Source organism: Spermophilus citellus (assembly GCF_964194105.1).
Source record: "Spermophilus citellus genome assembly, chromosome: X".
NCBI classification, from domain to species: domain Eukaryota; kingdom Metazoa; phylum Chordata; class Mammalia; order Rodentia; family Sciuridae; genus Spermophilus; species Spermophilus citellus.
Window position 1 is genome coordinate 68,143,350 of NC_138190.1, and position 25,591 is coordinate 68,168,940.

General features: G+C 37.9%; 1 protein-coding gene across 5 annotated transcripts in view; it reads left to right on the forward strand.

Moving 5' to 3' along the window:
* Positions 1–25,591, forward strand: part of HDAC8 (histone deacetylase 8) — a 267,136-nt gene that overhangs the window by 72,671 nt on the left and 168,874 nt on the right. For 4 of the 5 annotated variants that reach the window (XM_081276968.1, XM_081276965.1, XM_081276966.1 and 1 more), the window contains exons 5-7: positions 7,448–7,560; positions 11,756–11,833; positions 12,428–12,536. In XM_081276968.1, coding sequence (XP_081133094.1) covers positions 7,448–7,560; positions 11,756–11,833; positions 12,428–12,536 — 300 coding nt within the window. Of the gene's footprint in view, positions 1–7,447; positions 7,561–11,755; positions 11,834–12,427; positions 12,537–21,175; positions 21,853–25,591 lie in introns of those variants that run through there. The other variant, XM_081276969.1, reaches the window with a different exon arrangement.

Consider the following 25,591-nt stretch of genomic DNA (forward strand, 5'->3'; position numbering starts at 1 on the left):
TATGTTGCTGTAGGGAATGTGAAATTGCTGTGAAAAACAGTTTGGTCATTCCTCAAAAGTTAAACATAAAGGGCTATGGTTGTGGCTCAGTGGTAGAATGCTAGTGTGAGGCACTGGGTTCAATTCTCAGCACCACATACAAAAACAAATAAATGAAATAAAGGTCCATCAACAACTAAAGAAAATTTTTTAAATATATAAAAAACGTTAAACATAGAATTACCAATATGACCTAGCAGTTCCGGTCCTAAGTATACATACCCAAAAGAATTATATACAGGTGCTCAAACAAGTATGTGTTCACCAACGTTCAGAGCAGCACTGTTCATAATAGACAGAAGATAAAAAACAACACAGATACTATTGATGTGAAATGTGTGTATGCGTACATATTGAAAGTGGAATATTATTCAGCTGCAAAGGGAATAGATTCCTGGCACATGTTACAACATAGATGAATCTCAAAAAGAAGTGCAAGAAACCAGACACAAAAGTTCACATACCGTATGATTTAATTTATATGAAATATTCAAAATAGTTAAACCCATAGAGACAAAAATGCAGATTTGTGGTTGGTAAGTCTGGGGGAAGGGAGGGATTGGGAGTGACTATTTAATGAGCACAGGGTTTTCTCTTGAGGTGACAAGGTTCAGGTAAAGGTAGCACAGTATTGTGAAAGAAGCAAATGCCACTGAATTGTATGCTTTAAGATATTTAATTTAATACTGCATGAATTTTACCTCAATAGAGAATGGTATAAAATAAAAATCAAAACCTATTAAGGCTAATAAAGCAAGCTAAGAAGATTTTACTGACAGTCTATAAATTTGGAGAATTGCTCTTTTCTGGACATCCCCAAAATAACCTAAGGTTCCAGGGCCTGTCAGGAAGTAACCTTCCTTACTCGCTTGTAAGGCTGGGAACTCTGTAAGCCAGGTACCAGGGTAGTTTTTCCAAGAAGGCATTATATGCACTGGCTTCATAAAGTGAGCCTTAGTTCCTTGAAAGTGTCAGATCATACCTGACACAGTGAGCATCATTCACAAGTATGACATTCTAGGCAAGGCCTTGGTTACATACCAATGTTTTAAATTATGTTCTGGTAACAAGAAAGACAGATTTTTATTGAAACTCTGCAGATAATTATATTGCTATGGAAATAAGAATACTTGGGCTGGGAATGTAGCTTAGTGGTAGAATGTGTGCTTAGCATGCACAAGGCTTTTGGTTCAATCCAGAGCACCACAAACAAAAGAAAATAAAAATACTCAATGAGAGTTTCCAAATCCTGGAAACTTGGGCAAAGGGAATAAGATATTTCCATTTGAAAATGTCCCATTTCTGTTTACAGAAGCCTGCTCTACTAAATAGTTATGAGTTGAAGATTGCATAAGAGAAGAGAAATGAGTTCCTTACATATGTGCAGAAAACGGAATATTAAAGCATCAGCAATATTCCAAAGACCACCCAATCATCCCTCATCAGTTCTTTCAGACCAATGTAATTAGTTTTTGTGCCACTCGACCTTGGTTTAGTAGTCTTATTAACCCACCTGCTTCAAAACTAGAGTTTTCAAAGTCCTGGCTCATTTCATTAATGTGGCCTCAAAGTTGTTTAAACTGTCCCATCAGAAGCCTGTACACAAAAGTACCTGGGGCAGTCCTTTTCTACATGGCTCTCAGAAAGTCCTTTGTTGAAGGTGAAGCCCTCTAGCTTGTGGCTGACTGCAAAAGCTTTCAGTGAAGCACATGAGTAAAACATAAAAAAGCAATCTGTAGGTGACAAAATACTTACAATAGCTATGGTTACCTTATTACTGATCATTTTCCAAAGGGAGAAATCTGATGAGAGTTCATTACAAGAATAACAATACAACTGACAAGGAAATGCAGTTGTTTTGTGGCATGCAAAATAAGATAAAAGCCAATCCCAAAAAATTTTTAGACAAAGTATCTGTAAACATAATGATTAACCTTATTTTCACAGAAGAGAGGGTATTATATCTAATTTATTAAAATGTATGAACAGAATGTTTAAGGAGAAAAAGACTCAGATATGACATATAATAATCCTGACATAATATACCACAAATATACCAAGAATATAGTTGGAATATACCAGAGTTTACCAAGAATATTAAGTAAAGAGATTCAGGAATCTAGAATAGGTTTTAAATATTTGTATATTAATAAAATTTCATAGGTAAGTGGTATGAATCCCCAGTTGAAAATTAATGTCTAGGAAGATACTAGATTCAAAATGAGGAAGCCAAGCTGAGATCAAGTTAACAGTTTTCTCTTTTTCAATATTTAATTTTTTATGTGTAGATGGACACAACACAATGCCTTTATTTTTATGTGGTGCTGAGGATCGAACCCGGGGCCCACCCGTGCTAGGCAAACGCTCTACCGCTGAGCCACAATCCCAACCCGAGTTTTCTTAAAAACTGAAATTATGATTGGGAACACTATTCCCCCTTATCCTAGGTTTCACATTTCCCAGATTCAGTAATCTGTGGCCAACTGAGGCCAGTAACAGTACATTAACATGTTTTGAGAAAGAACAAGACCACATTCACATCATTTTTATTACAGTATATTTTTATAATTATTCTATTATTATTAATTATTGTTGTTAATCACTTATTGTGCCTAATGTATAAATGAGGTTTTATCATAGGTATTTATGCATAGGAAAAAGCAAAGTATATGTCGGATTTGGTACTATCAGCAGTTTTAGGCATCTCCTGGGGGGTCTTGGAATGTATCTCCCACAGATAAGGGAGGGTTACTATACCACAGTTGTCTAATATTTAACAAAGCAGCATGGTGGACTCTGACAAATAGCATATCACAGCCAGTGAGGACATGGATGAATCTGTGGAACTTCCCACACAACATACAATTTCTGAAATACTTCTATTAGTAATATTTTACCAAGCTAACCTAGGGAAAGCAATGCATCTCATATGATTTGACAGCTCTTGCCGTGCAACTCCTCAATAGTAGCATATCAAACCAAACTAATGGTTGCTAGCACAGTTTTTTTACAAGGTGAAAGAACAAATCCTTTGTGATTTTTTCCATGGGCCCTCTGGGACTTAAGATAGGATGATGGATTATTGAAAAGCAATACTTGGCTCACTGTTTTACCAAAGTGACAATAAAAGATTTTAAAGATAAACACAGGAAGTAAGATGAATGTAAAGAACCTTAGCTCCTTTCTCAGTGCGAGGACTTTGTTTTCTTAGATAGTCAAGGACATACCAAAGTCAACATAAATGATAGAAGAGGGCTGGGGAGTGTAGCTCAGTGGTAGAATGCTTGCCTAGCATGTGTGAGGCCCAGGTTTCATCCCCAGCACTGCAGGGGAGGAAAAGTAGTAAACCATAAAAGATTACCTTGGGAAAACACAGAATCTTTGTTATCTAAGAAGATTATTTGGAAGGTAAAGCAAACTGTTTCTAACCTGTCATTAAGAACAGACAAATAATCCAAAAGAAAAACCTTTGCCATTTGAACAGAGAGCAAAACTCTAGTTTTTCATCAGTATATTTGATATTGGAGTTCTTTTTGGTATAAGTGCTACCAAAGTAACCACTGAAATTCTTTTTAAAATTTTTTTTTAGCTGTAGATAGACACAGTACTTTATTTTATTTATTTATTTTATATGGTGCTGAGGATTAAACCCAGTGCCTCATGTATGCTTGGCAAGCGCTCTACCACTGAGCCACAACCCAAGCCATGAAGTTCTTTTTGAAAATCTTATAAATAAACTCATCAAATCATAGCCAGCTTTGACCTGAACAAATAAAATTCTGTTTCTGTGAACCCTCTGCAATTTTTGGTATCCATACACATCCTTTGTAGTACAACTTCAAAAAAAAGTTTTAGTTGTTGATGGACCTTTATTTATTTATCAATTTTTATGTGGTGCTGAGAACTGAACCCAGTGCCTCACACATGCTAGGCAAGTGCTTTATCACTGAGCCACAACACCAGCCCTATAGTACAATTTTTCTAAGTGACAAAAAGTACAGTCAAATATATATAGCCTCCCTGTACCTTGTAAAAATAAGAAGTAAAAGCATATAAACCTAAAATTATGTGTAGTAATGTTTTAGCATTCTTTTAAAAACTTTTTTTAGTTGTAATTGGACACAATACCTTTATTTTATTTATTTATTTTTACTTGGTGCTGAGGATCGAACCCAGTGCCTCACATGTTCTAGGCAAGCACTCTACCACTGAGCTACAACCGCAGCCTTCAGCATTCTTTTACTTAGAAATGGTCTAGGTGTCTAATGATTCTCCATTAATTAATTTAATATCAGTTCAAAGTTTTCAGTTACATAAAGATCTTGTAAATTATTTTCAAGCTGATCAACTACAAAACATAATTACTATTGCAATAAAGTTCATTATCAGAACGACTCAACTTGGTTAAACAAATTTATTTTATTCATAAACTTGAACATTTAATAGAAGTAACATTAGTTCATTCAATCGATAAGCCTGTTTGTGTTTAGGAAGAATATACCTAAGTAGAACAAAAATCTACCTGCACATTTTACCTAACACTGATAAGTCAGAAAAAGACAGCTAGTTTTAGTAAACTAAAATTACTAAATCAGTCCTATTTGCCAAAAATTGATCAAAATTATGTGAACTTGAATTGTTACAATTGTTTTTATAGGAATATTCTTTTTAGCAGTTTGAAAGTCTTGAAGGTTCAATTTCTTTATTTTATGGTAATTTAAGCAATATTCCTTTTATCTAAATGATTTTCTTTCTTTTTTTGGTTGGGGGGGTGTGGTACCAGGGATTAAACTCAGGGGCACTTGACCAGTGAGCCACATCCCCAGCCCTATTTTGTATTTTATTTAGAGACAGGATCTCACTGAGTTGCTAAGCACCTCGCTTTTGCTGAGGATGGCTTTGAACTTGCCATCCCCCTGCCTCAGCCTCCCTAGCTACTAGGATTACAGGTGTGTGCCTGGCGCTCTCCCCCCCCCCCCCGCCCTCTGTCTCTCTCATAGTGGGGATTGATCCCAGGGGCACTGAGCTATATTCCCATCACTTTTTTATTTTGTAACAGGGTCTTGCTAAATTGCTTAGGGCCTTGCTAAATTGCTGAGGCTGGCCTCCAATTTATGATCCTCCTGCCTCAGCCTCCCAAGTCACTGGGATTATAGGCATGCCCAAGCTTGGTTCTAAATGCTTATTCGTTTCCATAAGCCAATGAGAATAGAGCTCCTTTATGAGATTTTCTCATCTAATTTGGTAATATCATCCAGAGGTAGGAAAATATTACACATTCACACAAAAAAACATAAAGGACTTTCTGAATTACAGACATCATCATCATTATTCAGGCTATTGTCATGGAATAATGTTCATTAATTAGGAACATCTTAAAGGAAGAGGCCCAGGAGATTTTTAGAAAAGGGTAAACAAGGTAGTTATCCATGAGTCTTAATGGGAGTCATAAGAAAGGATGGGTCTTACTTTGGAATATGTCAGAGCAAACTGGTCAGTTCTCCATTATCAGCCCTCAGAACACAGAGAGGTGGGGAGCTTCTTGGCCATCACTGCTTTCTAGAACCATGGGGCCTAAATACAGCCCGATATTGACAATGACATGAGTGTACTTTGCCAAGTTTGTCTACAGAAGTTCTCTATATTCTCCTTTATATGCCATATTATTTCCGGTTGCCTTTTTTGTTTGGATGGTTAGGTATATGGTTTTGTTTTTTTCTGTACTTATGACATTCTCCCTAACTTCATTGTATGTTCTCTGAGGGAAGCAATTATTACCTATACTGATTTGTATTCCTCCTTCTCCCTCCTCTTTTGACCTATCATTCAGTGTTCTGTCCCATCTACACAAAGTTATTGATGTTTAATAGAAGAATACATTATATGTCTTGATGTACTGAGACAATAGATTTATAAGATTTATAAAATGTAAACTTTCCATAACTGGAAAATAGCACTGACATCTAAGAACTTTCAAAGTCACATATTTAATTCTTATTTACAGAGAATTCATGGATGGACAAATTCTTTTCTTTGCTTGTTTTTTTTTTTTTTTTCTTTTTCTGGTTGCATACCTAAGACCGAGCTGTTCCTTGTCAAGCTGCTTGTTGAGTTCACCTCAATGAAGCATAGTCAGTGTCAAGCAATATTTTTACCAACTTCCTGCTCTCCATCGAACTGTCTTATTGACTCAGCCTGTGAACCAGGGCATTGTTTAGAATATGAAATGCAATAAAAAAAGTGATTTCATGAAGAAGTGTATGCATTGTGTAGGCACTAGAAAGATTTCTCATAGTAGCAAAGATGCATTTTAACTGTTATTCCTCTCAGAATTCTGCTTTGAATAAAACTTCAGGGTGAGCTTAGACAAAAATGGGCTAAATATTTGTAGTGTTCGTGGAAGCAAAAGAAATGGAAACATTTTGGATGAGGCCTTAAAATAAATTATAATGCATTCTGATGAAAGATAATGTTCTTCTACATCTAATCAGCCAAGCTTAGTGGAATAAAAGAACACGTTATTTCACATAAATGTGTAATAAAAGAACACGTTTATGTCGACAAGAGGATAAAGTGACACAATAGCAAAAAAGTTAAAGGACACTAGTAAAGTCAATGAGGACAATTTTTGTGAAGGAAACAAAATAAACTTTAGAAAAGGCTGCTTCATTTTTCATTGTAATAATTACATTTACAGAAAGGCAACTGTGTTATGCTACCCAAGAGGTTATGCATTTGTACATTCTACACTCAGCTTTTATGAGCAACAAGTGCCAAGACTTTTTTTTTTTAATTTTAAAAAATAACTCCCAGGTTATAGGGCTGGTACAGAAAATCTAATCTCCATCATCTTCTACTGGATTGTCTTTTTTAATATTTATTTTTTAGTTATAAGTGGACATAATGTCTTCATTTTACTTTATGTGGTGCTGAGGATCGAACCCAGAGCCTCACGCATGCCAGGTGAGCACTCTACCACTAAGCCACAACCCCAGCCCCTACAGGATTGTCTTTAAGGCTGCTTCTAGAGTCTAGCCTTCTTACAGTTCTAGAAATGAAAATCGGTGTTCATCATAATGAGCCCGGGGTACTACATATTTTTTGACATGATTCCTAAATCATCAGAGAAAGGTTTTATTTTGTTCAGTATAGTTATTATATTCTAATGCTTTGAAAATCTGGGATCTTGAATGGAAAATGTTATCAGTCAACCTGAGTATTTACCAAAACACTTCATTCTCTAATCATTCTAGGCCACTTACTATATAATCTTTGTGGCTGGATTTTTGTTTTTCTTCAAAGAAGGGGGAATTTTAAGGGACTAGATCTCAAGGGTTAGATCCTTGGCTGTAAAGACTCCCTTGGATTGCTTTTTGGCTGTTGGCTGTAGCAACTTGTTTTCTTGCAGAGATGAAGCATCTGGTTTTTGTTATCTCAATGATGCTGTCCTGGGAATATTACGATTGCGACGGAAATTTGACCGTATTCTCTATGTGGATTTGGATCTGCACCATGGAGATGGTAAGCCCTTCAGTTTCAAAGATGCTTTGCTGCTACGACAGCAGGTTTTGATCAGTAAAGCTACTTCTAGGCAACTGGTAAGAGGAAGAATGGCTATTGCAATTGAAATTTTCCTAATTGAGAATTCTAAAGTAAGTAGTGTAGATTCCTCTAACCCACGCCAATCCCTCCTTTGCTGCCTAAGCCAGCCTCCTTTCATTTCCTTTCCCCTCTCCTCCTGTAGCAGAGCTTTATAGTAGAGAATGGGAAGAAGTGGAACTCTTAACACAGTAACCCCCCTCAGGCCATTTCCATCAGTTCTAAGGCAAATTTGTGATTAGAGCTGACAGTCTTGTCTCTTCTCAATGGTACTTCTCTCAGAATAAAATAGGTATATGAAGGACAGACAGTACAAGTTTTTCACCAATAAACTACCAACTTCTGTAGTGACCAAAATCTGTTTTTCTTTTTTGGGAGGCACCAGGGATTGAACCCAGGGGTGCTTAACCACTGAGCCACATCCCCAGCCCTTTTGGTATTTTATTTAGAGACAGGGTCTTGCTGAGTTGCTAGAGCCTTGCTAAATTGCTGAGGCTGGCTTTGAACTTGTGATCCGACTGCCTCAGCCTTCCCAGCTGCAGGGATGAGCATGAGCTACCACACCCAGCTGCCACTTTCTTTATGTTGCTAAAATATGAAGTCCTGCACAAACCCAGATCATCTTCCTTAACTTGTGATGGCAGAATCTCTTAACACTTTGTGCTCACCTATTAATCCCCTCTTAGAAGACTCCACTGAAAAGACTTATCCAACCCTCCTATGTATTTTCTATCTAGAACATAGACCTACAGTGACAGTTGTCCTGTCTGTAACACAGTATTTCCATTCACCTAAGAACACTTATCCATTAAATGATTGATTAAGTATATCCCCTGTCCCCGACTTTAGTTAGTGACTGCTACTTCCTAATTTCCTGGGAATTTTTTAGACAAGACATACTCACATAATCATGCATAAGTATGTGTCTAAGGTTAGGGTTAGCTTTTCTGTCAAAACAGAAAGAAGAATGAAGAAATGTGGTGGGGGGGGGGGAGCTCCCCAGGGAGTATTTCCTGCACAGATGCTAGAAACGGATGCTAGAAACATGGACCAGTGACATAAAGGTAAATGTAATAGACCCTTGCATGATGGTGCACATCTGTAATCCCAGCAACTTAAGAAGCTAAGGCAGGAAGATCACAAGTTGGAGGCTAGCCTCTGCAACTTAGTGAGGCCCTGTCTCAAAATAAAAAATAAAATAGAGCTGGGAATGTAGCTGTGTGGTTCAATACCCAGTGCCCCCCCCACACACACACACACACAGTAAATGTAACTGATGAGAGAGAGGTTGGAAAAACCAACATACTACCTTGAGAACTACAGTCACTGAATTTCTGAATACTTGGCCATTGCAAAACACAGCCTTGCTCAAAAACCTTTAGAATCTCCTTATTCCTTATAATAAGGGGCAGCATTTGACCCATGGCTTACTTTTTGTATAGTCAGAGAGTAAGAATGTTTTTCCCCATTTTTAGAGGTTGTAAAAACATAAAATTTGTATGTGTGCATATATATGCATAAGTGTGTGCCTAGCAGAGATTGTAATTAGTTTGAAAAGCCTACAATGTTTACTATCTACTATTCACTTAGTTTTCTGACCCCTGGCCTAGAACAATGTTTCTCAACCTTACCTGTGCATCTGGATGGGAGGTTGTTTTATCATGAAGATTGCTGGGCCACATTCACTAGATATTCAGGTTAAGTAGGTCAGATATAAATCCAAAGAATGTACAATTTAACAGCACTATAGTTGTTCTGCAGGCCACACTTTAAAAAACAGTAGTCTTCAAAGTAAAGTCGAGTCTTTTCCCTATCTTTCAAGGCTCACCTCAAACAAGCCTCACCTCATCTTTCCAGTCTTATCTCTCCCTACTTTCTGTCCAGGTTACTCTTACTCAGTGAGTGTATCTCAATATTCATGATATGTCTCACTATTCCTACTTCCCTGACTTTGCCTCCCTTTTTTCCTAACTTAATTTTGCTTTCTCCTCCCTTTTTGCATCTCCAAGTTCTATCCATTTGCTCAAGGTTCAACAGTAGCAGATTTCCCTGATCACCCTACCCCAAGGGTTGTCTTCCACCTCTCAAGTCCTGTACTGTTTATAGCACTGATTTGCTATGTACTTACATGTTGTCTCATATTATTAGGTAATTTTTTAACATGTCTGTGTCTTGTTTCTTCATAGAAACTTTAAATACCTTCACAACACAGATCAAATTATTTATTTTTCTCTGTCTTGTACAATGCCTTGAACCAATAGTATCTGTATATAGTAGTGGTTTAGTAAAATACTTGTTGTATGAATGAATGATTATGAAATGCAAAGTATTAGTACCAGAGTTCGAGACTAGAACCAACTCTATTGAACCATATAAGAATGAAATAAGACTGTCACCTGAAACCGTTCTTTCCATTTGCAATGTTATTTCTACACCATTTAGAGTTTCCTGTTTTAGCCAACTTTTATGGTGTGTTTCATTTCAGTTTATTTCCCCTCTTCAGCACCTCCCTTCCAGTGACCCCTGCCCCACCCCCAAACTCTTACACATTTGGTTTATTTTAAATCTCCCATGATTCCATAACTAACATCCTGTGGTGGCTTCACTAACCACTCCTACCCCGTCTTCACCTCCTTTCATCTGCCTAAACACTCTCCTCTTTCACACCAACTCCATATCCTACACCTATCTGATTACGTCCTTTTAAAATTAAGTATGATTTTATAACCATGCCTAATGGTATTTCCTACAAGAAGAAATACAAATGGCTACTAAACATGTGAAAAGGTGCTCAATGCCCTAATACTCAGAGAAATGCAAATTAGAACAAGACCATTCTTTCTGCCTAGGATTAAAAAGAATAATAATAGCCAGTCATGTGCTAGTCAACATAGGAGAAAACAGGGACTCATATACATGGTCAGGAGAAAAGTAAGCTGATATAGATCTGGATGGATAAATAATCAGAATTTTCATGAACTATCCTTGTTTCTAAATTGAAATGCTATTTTCATTTATCTTGTTTTATTTTGTTTACTTCATACTTTCTGCCTGGAGCCCTTAACTGATTTTAACTGCCTCCCTAGGGCAAAACATAAGCTTGGGAAATTCAAACATACCTGTTATGTACAAATAGAGTTAATATTTTTTAAGGTCTCTGTTGGCTTCTAATGAAGACTGAATACATTAAGTAAACACTGAGACAATATCTTTGTTTGAAATATAAAGGAGGATAGTACCCAAATTTGCTAATAGTCCTTGCACTTTACAGACTGATTATATGAACCACAGTATGACAGTATATGATTCTGAGAGGAAAAGGGTAGAAATGGGTAGCATGGTTATTGGACAAGAAGTGGCTTCTGAGAATTACTTTAAATCCCAGCTTTTAACTCCCAGGCATCCAATCATTTTCTGACCCTGTTTAAATGGAAAGGAGACCCCTTTCTAGAAAAGTCTCTCCCCCATGTTTCTCTAGGCTTTAAAATTCTGTTATAAAGCTGCTATTAAGGAACAAGACCATGACTATTTTCAGCTTTCCATGTTTTAGCCAGAAGGATGTACTATAAGTTAGTACACACAGGACTTTGAGAAACCTGCATATATAACCAAATATGCATTATAAAGAGGTACTTTATAATTAGGCTTTCACCATGTAATGCCTAATGTTTGTATTGGTTATATTTTTTAAGGGATTATCACATAATACTTCTTTGAAAAGAAAATAGAACATAAAACTTCAAAGTTGATGCCAGTGTCTTCTATTCAGTTCTGTTGATAGTGTCTTAATTCTGGGCTCATTCCCTTCCCCACATTTTAGAACAGATGTCAGAGAAAGCCCAGGCATCCCTTTGCTTTGAAAGGAGAAGTCCAGTTATAGTTTGCCATTAATTTGAAAGGGTACCCCCAAACTTCACTTGAGGCCAAAGTTCTACCTCATCTGTAATTACAAAGATCAGAGACCAGGGGTTTGTCACTTTTATTCCTTGGCTTGTTAGTTTTGTTATGCCACCTTCCTTTCTCCCCTTCTTCCCACAACTGCTTTCTAGATTTTTAGGTATTAGAAACAGAAGTTCTATATATGAAGTGATTCTTCTGACATTTCTTTCTCTGGTAGGTGTAGAAGACGCCTTCAGTTTCACCTCCAAAGTCATGACTGTGTCCCTGCACAAATTCTCCCCAGGATTTTTCCCAGGCAAGTGACTTATGTGCTCCCTGTACTTTTGATGAATAGATACTGCAATTGTTCTGTACATCCCTATATCTTATATTTGTATAGCTCCATCCTGTTACTATGTTATGGAGGCTATTCTACACAAAATTTCAATACAGGTCATTTCAGGTGACAATGATAAGAGGAATGACAATAACACGGTTTCTTCTTCCAGATGATTTTTATGGACTGTTAATAGGCAGATCAGTTAAACTTCCTGTACTATCAGATACCACAAGTAATTCCTAACATCCTGATAATTGCAGTGACACAGTGATATTATGTCAACCTCAAAAGCACAAAGAATCAAGCAAAGGAGTTAATATCTTAATTTTTATTTCATCCAGTAAGATAAAAATGAAGGTTTTTCAGTTTCCTGGCTTCCCCAACATTATTTATCCTTGTTCCTACTGTATATTATTTTTCATAATTTCATTCCCTTAGAAAATGATTACTAATTCAGAATTGTTCTGCTAACTGACTGTTTTGGCCTTCTAAATTCCTGTCAGACAATCCTTCAAGTTTTCTAGTTCACATGTTCCTAATAACTGAACACAGTGTTCTTCTCTATTACAGGAACAGGTGATGTATCTGATGTCGGCCTAGGGAAAGGACGGTACTATAGTGTAAATGTGCCCCTTCAGGATGGCATACAGGATGAGAAGTACTACCACATCTGTGAGAGGTATTACAGAACCATCGAGCCAGGAGCAAGAGGATTGCATTTCTGTAGAATGAAATGTTCCCTCATCTGGCAGAATTCTTTTTTTTTTTCAAGCAACAGTTTGAAAGAGAAAAACATTGTATGTCCACATAGATTTTAGACACTGTTTCTTATGCTTATTTAATTGGGTAGCCATCTCCTGTTAGGGATGGCCAAGTGATTGGATCAGAGCCTTCCTCCAGCTTTGATATTACCTGCTTCCTGGTATGATTAAGAAAAAGAAAAACTTTTAAGCTGTCCTTGGGAATCCTTTTTCTACTACTTTCTCAGCTAAAGAAACCTGCGTGTGTGTGATTTCATTAGCTTGGCAGTGTACATCTCTGTTTTCTCTTATGGAAACCTCTGCTTCTTCTCTGTACAATTCTATAATCCCCTCTATAATTCTTCATTGTGCATTCTTGAGTTCTATCTGTTAAAATTAGTATAAGAAATTTGTGTGTGTATTTGTAGTGCCGGGTATCAAACACAGAGCTTTGTGCATGCTAACCATATGCTCTCTCACTGAGCTATTCCCCCGGCTCAGAAATCTGTTCTTTTCCCTTATAGTTAAGGATTAAATTACAGATACTTATCGGTGGACAGTTTAGTGTGTAGATCTCTGGAGTTGACAAGTCCTATGGAAAGGAAAAAGGGAGAAACTAAACTCATATTCATAAAAATTGAGATTGGTCAGGCACAAATTCACTGCTGACAATGGCAACAGAGAGAGTGAGTCTGGCTGGAAGTGAGCCAGTCAACAATTCTGAAGGTAAGCAGTGGGGATTGAGGTACTCTTGATCCCACCCCCCCTCAGCTCACATTTCTCCCAACCTCTGGTGGAAAACAGGGACTTCCCAAAGGAGCTGCCCTGCATTGGCCGTCATCACTGGCAATTGTATAAACAAAGTAGAACTATTAAAAAATAAAAACTTTATGCTTCAAAAGTGCCTCTTAGCTCCAGAGATTTGGCCAGCCAATGCATCACTCAGTCATTCAGCAGCACTAGCTTCTTCATGATTTTTATCATGTCCCCTGGCTACCTCTGTATTATCAGACTGAAAAAAAAAAAAGAAAAACAACTTTTTTTTGGACTTGTTTTGAGCCTGCCATTGATGGTTTAATTGCCCTTCTTTGTTCCCCTTAGGCTCTGTCCTGTCCTTGAGATGTACAGATCAGAGCTGCTTATGTAACTTGACCAAAGAAGATGTCCTGTGGTTCTGTGTAAAAGGAGAATTATTTTGTTTGTCTTTTAATCCCCTTATTAACAGTGCCCAACATCTTGTTGCCCCCCCCCCACCTTTGGCATAGCAGGAAGCTACATTGTTCTCTGTAGTGCACTGTTCACAGGGTTTCCTAGAGCTCTTTCCTGGGTCTTAATTGAAAGGTCACCACCCATCATCCTGCAAGTATAATTTGTAATATCAGCCCTCCCTAAATATATCACCTTACATGTGCCCCTATTCAAGTTCATATGCCAATCATAAAGCCTCCTGAGATCTTCCTTTCTCCCCCATCAGCTTGGCATTTCACTGCCAGCAAAAGCTGAATGTTATCTGCATATTTGAGGATTTCCCAGTACCCACCCCCCCCAAGTCTACTAGTTCTCCTTCAGTCAAAAAAAGTCTGTTTCTTTCCTATAGTTTTTTTTTAGATACACCATTTTCTACTACATGATTAAAAAAATTTAAATCCCATGGTAATTCATGTTTAAAAATAGTCTTAGTATCAAACTTAATTAGAAGCATTTTAAAAGTAAATTTAGCCCCAAAGAAAAGATCTGGAAAAGATTATACATGATTTCCGTTTACAGAAACCCTTTTGCCACCCGCATCCCAGTAGATTGATGGCTTTTGTGTCCAAGAGGCTAGCATTTATTAAAGATTCTTCCAGTTTGCCTACTAGAGAACCAGACACTCATCAGTTTATACATCCCAAGGCCCTTTTGCCTGCAGAGTCCGGCAATTCACACAGTGATCACCCAGAATAACAGGTTCCAGGTTTTCATTAGAGGTACAATAATTGTTTCCTTTGATTTCCTTCAGAAGTCAAGTCTGGTCAGGGTATGATGTGAAGTCACCTCTGATTCCAGGGGTGCCAGGAAGGCTTCCTGGTCCAAACATCCCTCCCATCTGTTGGACTAATACCTGAAATTCCTTTAACAGGAAACAGACATTGTTTCTACAGTTAGAAATAGACCTTAAAATGAAAACTTGGCCCAATATAGCCTCCTCACCGCCACATTGCCATAGGCGTATTATTTCACAGATAGCCATTTTGCAAAGGGTTAGAGTATGAACTCCTTGAGTATTCAGAAGAGCAGGGAATCGGTAGTGGAGCACTAGAGGAAAAGTGATACAAACAAAACAAAACCATCTTTGCCAACTAGTTTTACCAGGTCTGGTAATTATCTCACTCTGTCCCAAATTATGCTTTTGACTCCTTTCAATATGTGTCTTGGAAATGGAGTCTGACCCATCTGCCTACCTCAAATGGCATATTAGTTATACAAATGGCTCATTATTTTATAAAAGTCATTTGGTATATCTATTATTTCATTTTCATCTTTATCACTGGTTCACTTATAGATGCTCTAATTTTTGTCACCCAATTTCTAGTTTGCTCCTGAGCTGCTTCTCCCTGTGGGATTCACATAAATTGTTTTTTTCCCCTTTCCTCTTCTTTCATTTCTTCCACCTTCCTTCCATTCTTCCTTCCCCCCCCCCTTCTTCCTTCTCTCTCCCTCCCTTTTTCTCTTCATTCCTTTTTAAGGTTGTTCCTCTGGTGTAGCGTTTTTTACTTTGCTAGCTAGTCGGGCAGAAATTTAATGGTTTCATTTTAAGATTGAACACACCCCCTTCATTTTAAAAAATGGCTTAAAGTTTCTTTTTGCAATAGACTGTATATGGAATTTATTTATTTGTTCTAATTAGTTATACATGACAATAGAATGCTTTTGGACATATCATCCATAAATGGAGTATAATTTCTCATTCTTCTGGTCGTATGATGTGGAATTATACCAGTCACATAGTCATATATACACATAGGGTAATAATGTCCAATTCATTCTTCTAACCTTCTTACCCCCATACTCCCTCCCCTCCCTTCAGTCCATTCTGCCAAATCCAAAGTACCTCTATTCTTTCCTACCCCACTTATTTTAAATTAGCATCCATATATCAGAAAAAAAAAACATTCAGCCATTGGTTTTTTGGGATTGGCTTATTTGCTTAGCATGATATTCTCCAGCTCCACCCATTTACCTGGAAATGCATAATTTCATTCTTCTTTAAGGCTGAGTAATATTCCATTGTGTATACCATATTTTCTTTTTCCATTTGTCTGTTGAAGAGCATCTAGGTTGGTTCAGTAGTTTGGCTATTGTGAATTGAGCTGCTATAAACATTGATGTAGCTGCATTACTGTAGTATGCTGATTTTAAGTCCTGTGACTATAAACCGAGGAATGGGATAGGTGGGTCAAATGGTTGTCCCATTCCAACTTTTCTGAGGAATCTCCATACTGCTTTATATAATGGTTGCACCATTTTTACATCAACATTTTCTAACATTACCCAAAATCTTGGGTTCCATTTTATGTAATTGGCAATCTTGTAATTAGACTTTTCTAGGTTATTTTATCCTAAGGGAAGAATTAATGATTCCCATAAGATTCTTATAGTTTGCATGGGAGCTACTAGAGTTGGTATACCAAGTAATGTACTATTTTAGCTAGCATAAAAGAACATCAACATTATTCCATCCTTCAAATGAAATCTTATGGCTCCAGTATAGAGATGATAGAAGTATATTATAATCTTGATTTACCTATTTATTTTAATTTTTTGTAGTTATAGAAGGACAGCATGCCTTTATTTGTTTACTTTTATGTGGTGATAAACCTCAAACCCAATGCCTCACATGTGCCAGGCAAGTACTCTGCCTCTGAGCTACAGCCCCAGCCCCTTTAATCTGGATTTGCATGAAAGCCCACCAACCCCACTCTACCCTGGGGCCATACATACATATAAGTGTATGCATGTTTGGTGAGAGAGGGAAGGTATTCTAACAAAGGAAGGGTTTGCTAGTTCCCAAGTTTTGGTATCTAAAATAGAAAATGCCCTGAGTTCCACCTCCAGTAGTGTGAAAGAAGCAAGGAACTGTTGCCTATGTTTAACCTATTTTCTCTCAGAGCAGTATTTGAATGCAATGTGAGATAGTCTTAATTATGTCTCACCTACTACCTAAAATGCATTGTTGATTTTCAGAACATTTACACCCAAGAATTTGTAAGAGAGAGTGATGATAACAAGTACTTCTTTGCTGTTGTTTTGTGGGAGTTTTTGGGAAATATCAGGGTACCACTCTGAAACCTTAAACCCTGCGGAATGACCTAGCTACTTGCTCACTGTCAACTTCCATGACACATACCAAGTTTGTGTTAATACTTCTTAGTATGTATCCTATCCATAATCTTACAGCACTAGTAGCCAGAAAGCAATCTTTACTAAATATCTGATTATTAGTATATGTCTCATAGGAAAACTATGCATATGGTACCTATAATAAGTACAGATGCATATACTGAAGTCAACAGTTCAATGTTATGAAAAAAATTAAGAATATTCACCGGGCACAGGGGCACATGCCTATAATCCCAGCTGCTTGGGAGACTAAGACAGGAGGATAGCAAGTTCAAAGCCAGCCTCAGCAAAAGTGGGGGCACTAAGCAACTCAGTGAGACCCTGTCTCTAAATAAAATACAAAATAGGGCTAGGGATATGGCTTAGTGGTCAAGTGCCCCTGGGTTCAATCCCCAGTACCCCCACCAAAAAAAAAAAGAATATTCAACTATTCAACTTTGTAAGATAATACGAACAGACACTGTATAAGTCTTTTACCAAAAGGAACATATATTGTTAAATAGATTTCTCAATAATTAGGATTTCTTAAAGATTCTGTTGAGCTGGAGTTCTCATTTAGTAACAGTTTTTATATTCACATATACAAAACTTTGCTAATAAGTGCTAACAACATGACCAGAGAAATAACCTTATTCTAGTGAACTAGCGTTCATTATAGTAGCTATTAAAATACGAATCTAGGGGCTAGGGTTGTGGCTCAGCAGTAGAGCACTCACCTAGTACATGTAAGGCCCTGGGTTCGATCCTCAGCACCACATAAAAATAAATAAATAAAGGTATTGTGTCCAACTACAACTAAATATATATGGGTGTGTGTGTATGTGTGTATATATATATGTGTGTGTGTGTGTGTGTGTGTGTGTGTGTGTGTTTTAATACAAATCTATCTGGATTGTCCTTGGTCTGTTTATCTTGAGTCTTAGGGCTTGTGTTATATAGCTCAAAATTGAAGGAATACTTTTGTCCCCATCAAAAACTTAAAGAAAAATTCAGAGACCTCATAAGTTTAAAGAACGTAATATTTTGTTTTTTCCTTTTATGAGAGAAATATTATATGCTGCTATTTTATTTTTTGTGGTGCAAGGGCATGAATTCAGCAGTTTTTACTACCTCTTCAACTGCTTTTCTTAAACATTAGCTCTACTATTAATGGGCTAGCCACAGTAGCCAACCCCAAAACAACTTGTTTTCTAGAACAACAGCAGGGTCATTAAAGACATGGCTCTTTTAAACCTAAGTTTTTGTTCTTGAGTGGAATTTCTGTGTCCATCTGTATTGAGTTCCGCTCACACCCAACAAGGAAGAGAAAAAAACATAGCACTAATAAACTTAACATGTTACCTTCACAGTATACTTTATTGTATTAGAATTTTCCTCAGATTCTGACATTGCCTCTGGAATACAAGCCAGTAGTGTTTTAAGCATAGAATCAGTTCCTATGGGTCTGGAGCCAAAATTCACCTCTCCAGAGCCACTCTGACCTTCCCACAAAACAGTCAAGCAGCTGACATCATCTCATAGGGTTTTAAAAACATTAATTAACAAGAAGAAAAGGAAGGCAAAGGAGGAGTTACTAGGCTACATAGTTTACTCTGTATCTGGTGCTGGCCTTAACATTTCACATGTTTTTCTATTCAATTTAGGTGTGTATCTTTAAATATTTTTAAACTATTTTATTCATTCATTCTGTAAAATTGTATTGAATGTCTACTTTATGACAGACACTATGCTAGGCACTGGTGATGTTAAACGAGAGATGAGGCTTCTGCACCCTGGTCTAGCTTCTATAAGAAGGAAATTGCACTAAAATTTTACATTTCTTCTCTTGATCTTTGTAACAATCTACATTCTGTAATGCCTCTAAAAGTAGGTATGATTATTCTCATTCTACAAATGATAAAACTGGAGAAAAATTGACTTGCTTAAAGTCAAGCAACTAGGAAAGTTGGAAGCCAGAGTTTGAATCCCTATCTGTCTACTTCTTAACCATTGACTACCTTGTCTCCAAAGTATCACGTGGAAGTATGAAATTTCATTGTTGCAAAGAAAAATACCACCCCCAATACTTCTTGGGAATTTTTATCTCAAGGATTGCAGAAAAGCTCCTAAAAAAGAGAAAGAAACTATTTAGCTTTATGCAAATGAACCACATGATCTATAGTATACACAATCTATTGGGTATGTTTGTGAAAGTGCAATTTAGAGTTTTGCCAAAAATAAGAATCTCTTAATCCTCAGGATTTAATTTGTAATTTCATGGGCAGAAAATAAGAATAAATATTGCCAGAATTTACTTCTTAGGTTTTAAATTCCTAATTAAAGTTTGGAAATATGGAGATTCTGTAAATCCTCTTTTCCCTTCATTTTCTTTCTTTTTTTTTAAAGATAGAGTGAGAGAGAGAGAGGGAGAGAGAGAGAGAGAGAGAGAGAGAGAGAGAATTTTAATATTTATTTTTTAGTTTTTGGCAGACACAACATCTTTGTTTGTATGTGGTGCTGAGGATCGAACCCAGGCCACACGCATGCCAGGCGAGCGCGCTACCGCTTGAGCCACATCCCCAGCCCTTTTCCCTTCATTTTCAAAGGAGAAAATCCTGACTTCCTGCTTTAGAAGGTGAACAGAATCACATGTCATTTTATAGAGATCTTCTCGTGGAATTACATCCTTTTCATGTGGTTTCTAACAGCTAGTATTGCTAAAGATTTTTAACATTGCATTTCTTCAACTATAGGCAAAATTTATACCATCTCTCAGTCCTGGCAAAAGTTAATATGTGCGTATAGGGTGGAGATTCTCCATGCTATAAGTGGTTCAGCCAATACCAATTGAATGAAATGAGAACCAAGGGATATCACTAAAGGACATTTAAGGGAAATGTTTCCTTTCACTATTGACTTTTAATGTTAATATTTAAAGAAGAGATGTTTTAATGATGATAGGTTTTTCTTTCATTATAATGATAAGTCATCTGGAAATTATCTTCCACTTGGGACTCCAGAGTTCTTATAATTCAGTTTTAGAAGCAGTAAATCTTCAGTGAAAGGGAACCCAACAATTACATTCCCTTTGGCTTCATGACGTGGCAAAAGCAATGCATACTCACATATTCATGCGTAAATATTTTAAGCATACAAATTGTTAAAATTCTCTCTCATTTGATAAGGAGTGATGGACTCTCTAGGAATTTGCATTTGAGAACAAATAATTATGTAGACTTATTTGTTTCCGTGTGTGTGTGTGCGCGCGCGCGCGCGCACACACACACAAGAGCGTGTACATGCGCATGTGTGCTGGGGATTAAACCTAGGGCCTTGCACATGCTAGGCAATCACTCTATCCCTCAATTGTATTATATTCCCCACCCCCTTACATTCATCTTCATCCCCATTTTTATTACAATCGGAGAGCTGGCAGGATTTCTTTACACAATCATTCTACCACCCTTCAGTTGGGTCACAGTTATACTACCTCAGTAATCACTAGCTCACTTTTGCCCAATGATGAAGGTAAAGGAAATAGCCAATTCATTCTGTAAGCCTTGCATCAGGAACTTAGCCCTCTGTAAGTAAGGTATTTGTAATAAATGCTTTTGTTCTATTTGATAAATGTCTATCCTGCCTCTCCTTGTGGTGTGGCAGATGTAAAATTGCCTATTGTTTCTAGAAAAATAGATGACTCAGACACTAATTAAATTCACTGCTAATGTTAGCCACAGGTGGAAATGAGGCCAAAGTGGGCTATTCATTTATTCTTCCTAGTTTGATGTGTCTTTCAAGATATTGAATTCAAAATACATTAAGTACCTAAGAATGTAAGATAATTTGGAGGGAGGGATACTGTGGTTCATTATCTGAGTTTTCCTCAACTCTAAATGAGCTCACCCTGCCAGTCTCCAGAAATTGTTTAGGGTTGCAGTGAGTACTGGTATTTTCCTTCATCTAGTCCTTAGGGATTTAAATCCAGGTGGTTAGAGGAACAGTGCCTATTTTCTCCTCCTTTCCCTCTCATCTGGTGTCTTTCATGACCAGTTCCTGAGCTTTACCGTAACATCCCACCCCCCACACCCACACACACACCAAGTGAAAAAGTCTTCATAGATGGTATTTTTTTTCCATTTCAGTCAAGGAGGACAATGTTCTGGAATTCTGTGGGTTTGTTCTGTCATTCTGATGTGCATTTTCCCTCCTCTCTTCTTAGTGCTGACTGATCTCTGCCCCCTGGAGAAAGTGACCTGATTCTTTGGCAGCAGTTTAATACATTCTGATGCTGGAACATGTTCTGAAACTATCCAGAGGCAGGAAGACCTTGCTTAAATGGAAAGCTTGAGAATCACACCCTTCAACATAGATTTTCTCTGAAAATAATTCCTAACTTAACTTTATCTGTGCTTAATAGTATGTTGTAACATCAAAATTCATTACTCCTCTCAGCTTCTATATACCAGGCACTTCCTACCCCTGCCCCAATCCTCCCCATCCCATATTTTGTAGTCACTATTCTGTGCCTTTAGTCTAGCCTAGAAAAATTACTGTTTAGACTGAGCTGTAATATGTTATGGCTTTGAATGACTGTGCCTGACATTGCCATACACCTAGCAGCTGCCAGGACTGATGAGCTGCTTCATGTGTTCTGTTGACATGGATCGTACAGAGATTTAGTCAAATCCTCTATCCACCACCTGATGAAAAAGCCTGATGCTAAGTTTGACTGGACTTTTGTCTGTGTGCACTGTTACCCACTGTGCAATCAAGAAAGATCCATACCCATTGGCTCTTAAAGAAGAACTAAAGAAAATATCTCTGCAAAAGAAAAAATAAAGTCATCTCAAATAACTGGCTAACAAGTTAACAAGTGAAGGAGGAAGTGTGCCAGGGACTAAAGGCAGTGTTTGCCTAGAGATGATGCAAGCGCAGTTGAGTAGTGAACTAGAGATGGAAGGGGGTGTGTGTGCCAGCCCCTTGTGGAACAATTCTGAAGAGGAAAGGGAGGGATGGGGGAAGGGGGTGTTGGGGCATCTTAAATGTATTAAGGATCAAGTAGAAAAATATCTGTCCTATTTAAATATAGGCAAGCCTCACTAATTCAGCCTAATTAGAGGAAAGCCAGACTAAATCACAGAATATTTTTAAATGCATTTTTATTACTTTCAAGCACTGGACATGCTAGTAATTCAAAGTAGACTAACAGCATAGTAGAGCACCTCAGGGAAGGGTCTTTAGGAATCATTTGTAATTAGCATATCAATTATTTGTATGTAAGTAGATGTGCACAAAGTGCATAAAAACTTTATTCTCCTAAGTAGGACAAACATTCCCCAGTGCAATCCTGTTTACACTATTAATTTGCTTAGCCAGCCCTTTTTGTGCCAAGATAGATGTATGTAAGAAATGCTTATTTCCTCAGGGAAGAATGAATCGCTTCCCTGTGTTTAGTCCAGTAACTAAGAAGCTGAGCGCCACTTGATTGGTTTGGGATTTCCAGGATATGGAGTTTTGAATTTGCATACAGACTAGAGAGATTTCATATGGAGAAGATCTGGCAGCCATTGCCAGAGACCCAGTTTCCCCATCTGGATTTCATCGAAGTGATCTGGATTTCATCAAGCAACAGGACACTGATCCTAAATGATCCACCAGACACTCTAACATAGACATGTTTAAAATACATCCTGCCCCAGAAAAATAACTGTTAAAATATGATGAGTTGGAGTTACTGTATGTGCAGTACTTAAAAGTAATAAAAATGCATTTCTTTTTAAGTCCCACAAAAACCATGCAATATCAAGTTAATGATGAAAATCAATCCCCAAACTCTTTCTTGCACACCTCATTGTGTGACGGCATTGCAGAGATTTCCAATCATCTGGGAAAGGATATTATATTTTGATGAGCTACGCCAGGTGCTAACTATATGGCAGGATTTCGGCTTTGAATCTTAGGGAGGCCCTCCTGAGTAAAGAAGGGTGAGGGAAGGGCCAGGGGCATGTGTATTGTTAACAAATCATGATTGTCCACCTATGCTTGAAAAGCAGAACAATTGAATTGAAAAAGAAGAGGTATCAGTTATATAGGGAGGGGAGAAAATATGATTAGGAAATGAGAAACAGAGATATAGGCCTATATTTCTACTCACATGTATTAAACTGTGCTCTAGGTAAATTGTGAATTCTTCAAGGCTTCAGAGAGTAAAAACTAAGTGCAGAGAGCATAAGCACAAGCAGTAAATATACACACAAATGTTGTAACTACGGTTTGGAATGACTCCAGCTCTCCCCTTTCCCCCAAGGGCATCACTATCCAGGGTCTGCAAAGGCCAAATAGCTGTTTGGCTTCCAATCTGATTTTTTGCCTAAGAAATCAGAGAAGTCGGTTTCAATTTTAATAATATATTCTTCCAACTTCTATGTAACAGAAAGGCATTTGTGTTTTTGCCCCTTCTTAAAGTGAATTTTGTGTTTGGTGAAAGGTATTAGATTGGCAGCACTGGAAAATGAATTACTATATTCCCAGAACAGGTATAACCGGGCGGTGACACTATGAAATTTCTCTGTGCCTTTGGGGACCATTAGAGTACTATTCAGGAAGTCACTGCTGTGGTGTGCTGTGCTGAACTCAACAGTATCCTAGCGGGCTGAAAGAATTAACATAGCACTCCAAGGGCCTGACTTAAGGCCATTCATTTATTCAGTCGACGTTATGGAGTGCTTACCATGTGCCTGGTTCTGGGAGAAGATTTTCACAAATGCTATATCATTTAATACTCACAATAACCCCATGGGGGGAATGTTATTCTTGTTTGATAGAGAAGGAAACTGAGGTTCAGAAAAGTGAAGTGATTTTTCCAAGGTACCGTGTAAACCCTGGATCCAAGTTTGTCTGACTCCATGGCCAGTATTCCCTCAGAACTGGGTGCTGTGGAGGTCACAAAGAGAGACAGATGAGACATAAACTCAATGACATGACACAAAGCTGAATGTAATCTGCACCTTGGGCCGCCCTGGTGGTTGCAGACCAATGAAATGACCCACCCCAGATCACACAAAGGGCCATTAGCACAGCTAGCCTTAAGACTCCTATTCTTTGAGTCTTCTTCCATTTTGTTCTGTTTGTTAGCTTAGCTCTCAGACCAGCCTGCCTCTCCGCCTACCCCACCCCCTGCCCAGATAATATACACTCTGCTTGCTGGGGCCTCTAGCCTTTCAAAATGAAAAGAGCCAAAGAGCATTGGGATTTAGTGACGATAGCATTGGATTCGAATTAGAATTAGTGTTCTAATTCTAGCTCTGACGATTCACTCCAGGCCACTGGTAAGGTTCTTTAATTCAGGATGACTCACTTTCCCTTGTGTGAATGAGAATGGTTTACTTCTAAGAGGTATAGCAAGAGATAAGTAATAATTCGCTAAAAATAGCGTGCAGCCCTTTCTGTTGCCAAGGTGACATATAATTGATGAGTAGAACTACTTACTACAAGGCATGTTCTAAAGAGATGCCAATTTGAATCTATGTTTCTATATAATGGACTCAGCAATGAGAGAAAAGATGTCCCTTTAAAATGTTAAGAGATTACATCCTGAAAAGTCAAACAACAAAAGGGATGCAGGGTTGTTTGTTGGTTGGCGGGTGAGTGGGTTTGGGGGTTGAAGGTATTTTTTTTTTTTATTGTATATGTTTGGGTGCTTTATTTTAGACGTTGGCAAAAACCAGTTTAGCTTGTCTGATGCTAAAAGCAGAAAAAGGAACTTATAGGAAATGAAATGTCTTCTGGATATGTTCAAGAGGCACCCATGGCCCCAGTGAAATGACACATCATCCTCACTGCAGGGAGCCCCCCTCCAATTCTCTGCCTCCCAGAATCATTTGTAATAGATATTCAGGAATCACTGAGGCATTTACCATATGCTATGTCCCCTGGCAGGTTAAGTTGTTACAGAATGAGTCAGCAGTACCTGAGTTGAGATAGGATTGAGGGTATTTAGGGGAAAAAATCCCTATGCAAAATTAACTGGCTCCCATTTGGGACCGATTAGTGATACTTTGGGTCCTTAACCCCCCCCCCAATCCCATCGAATGCTGCAATAGATTTAAATGTTATATTTTCAGAAGGGGTTTTGCTGCCAGCAATTACTTTTCTCAGGCTTACATGAGGAGCTCAAAAAACATTAGTACCAAATATTTCTCTCTGCTCTCCCTCTGCCTCCTACCCTTCTTGGTTTTTCAATTTTTGAGTTTCCTCTTTCTTTCATCTCTATTGAGGAAGTCTCTAGAGGGTGCTAAGACTGCTTGTTGGAAAGCATGAAGATGCAAAACTGGCCCTTGCTGGAATGCAAGCTAGAAAGTGAGAAGAGGGGACCTGCTCCCAGCATCAGAGGTCTGGATAGAGAAAAAAGTTAGGATTGACATCCCTCCACCAGCAGCACTGATTAAGTCTGCTGTAAATGTCACTCTGGAATCCTAGTTTCCTGGGATGAGTCTTTTAGGATTTTTTTTTTTATATTGGGGATTGAAGCCAGGGATGCTCTGCCACTCAGCTATATCCATTGTGCCCTTTTCTAAAAATTTGAAATAGGCTTTTGCTAATTTGCTGAGGCTAGCCTCAAACTTGGGATTCCCCC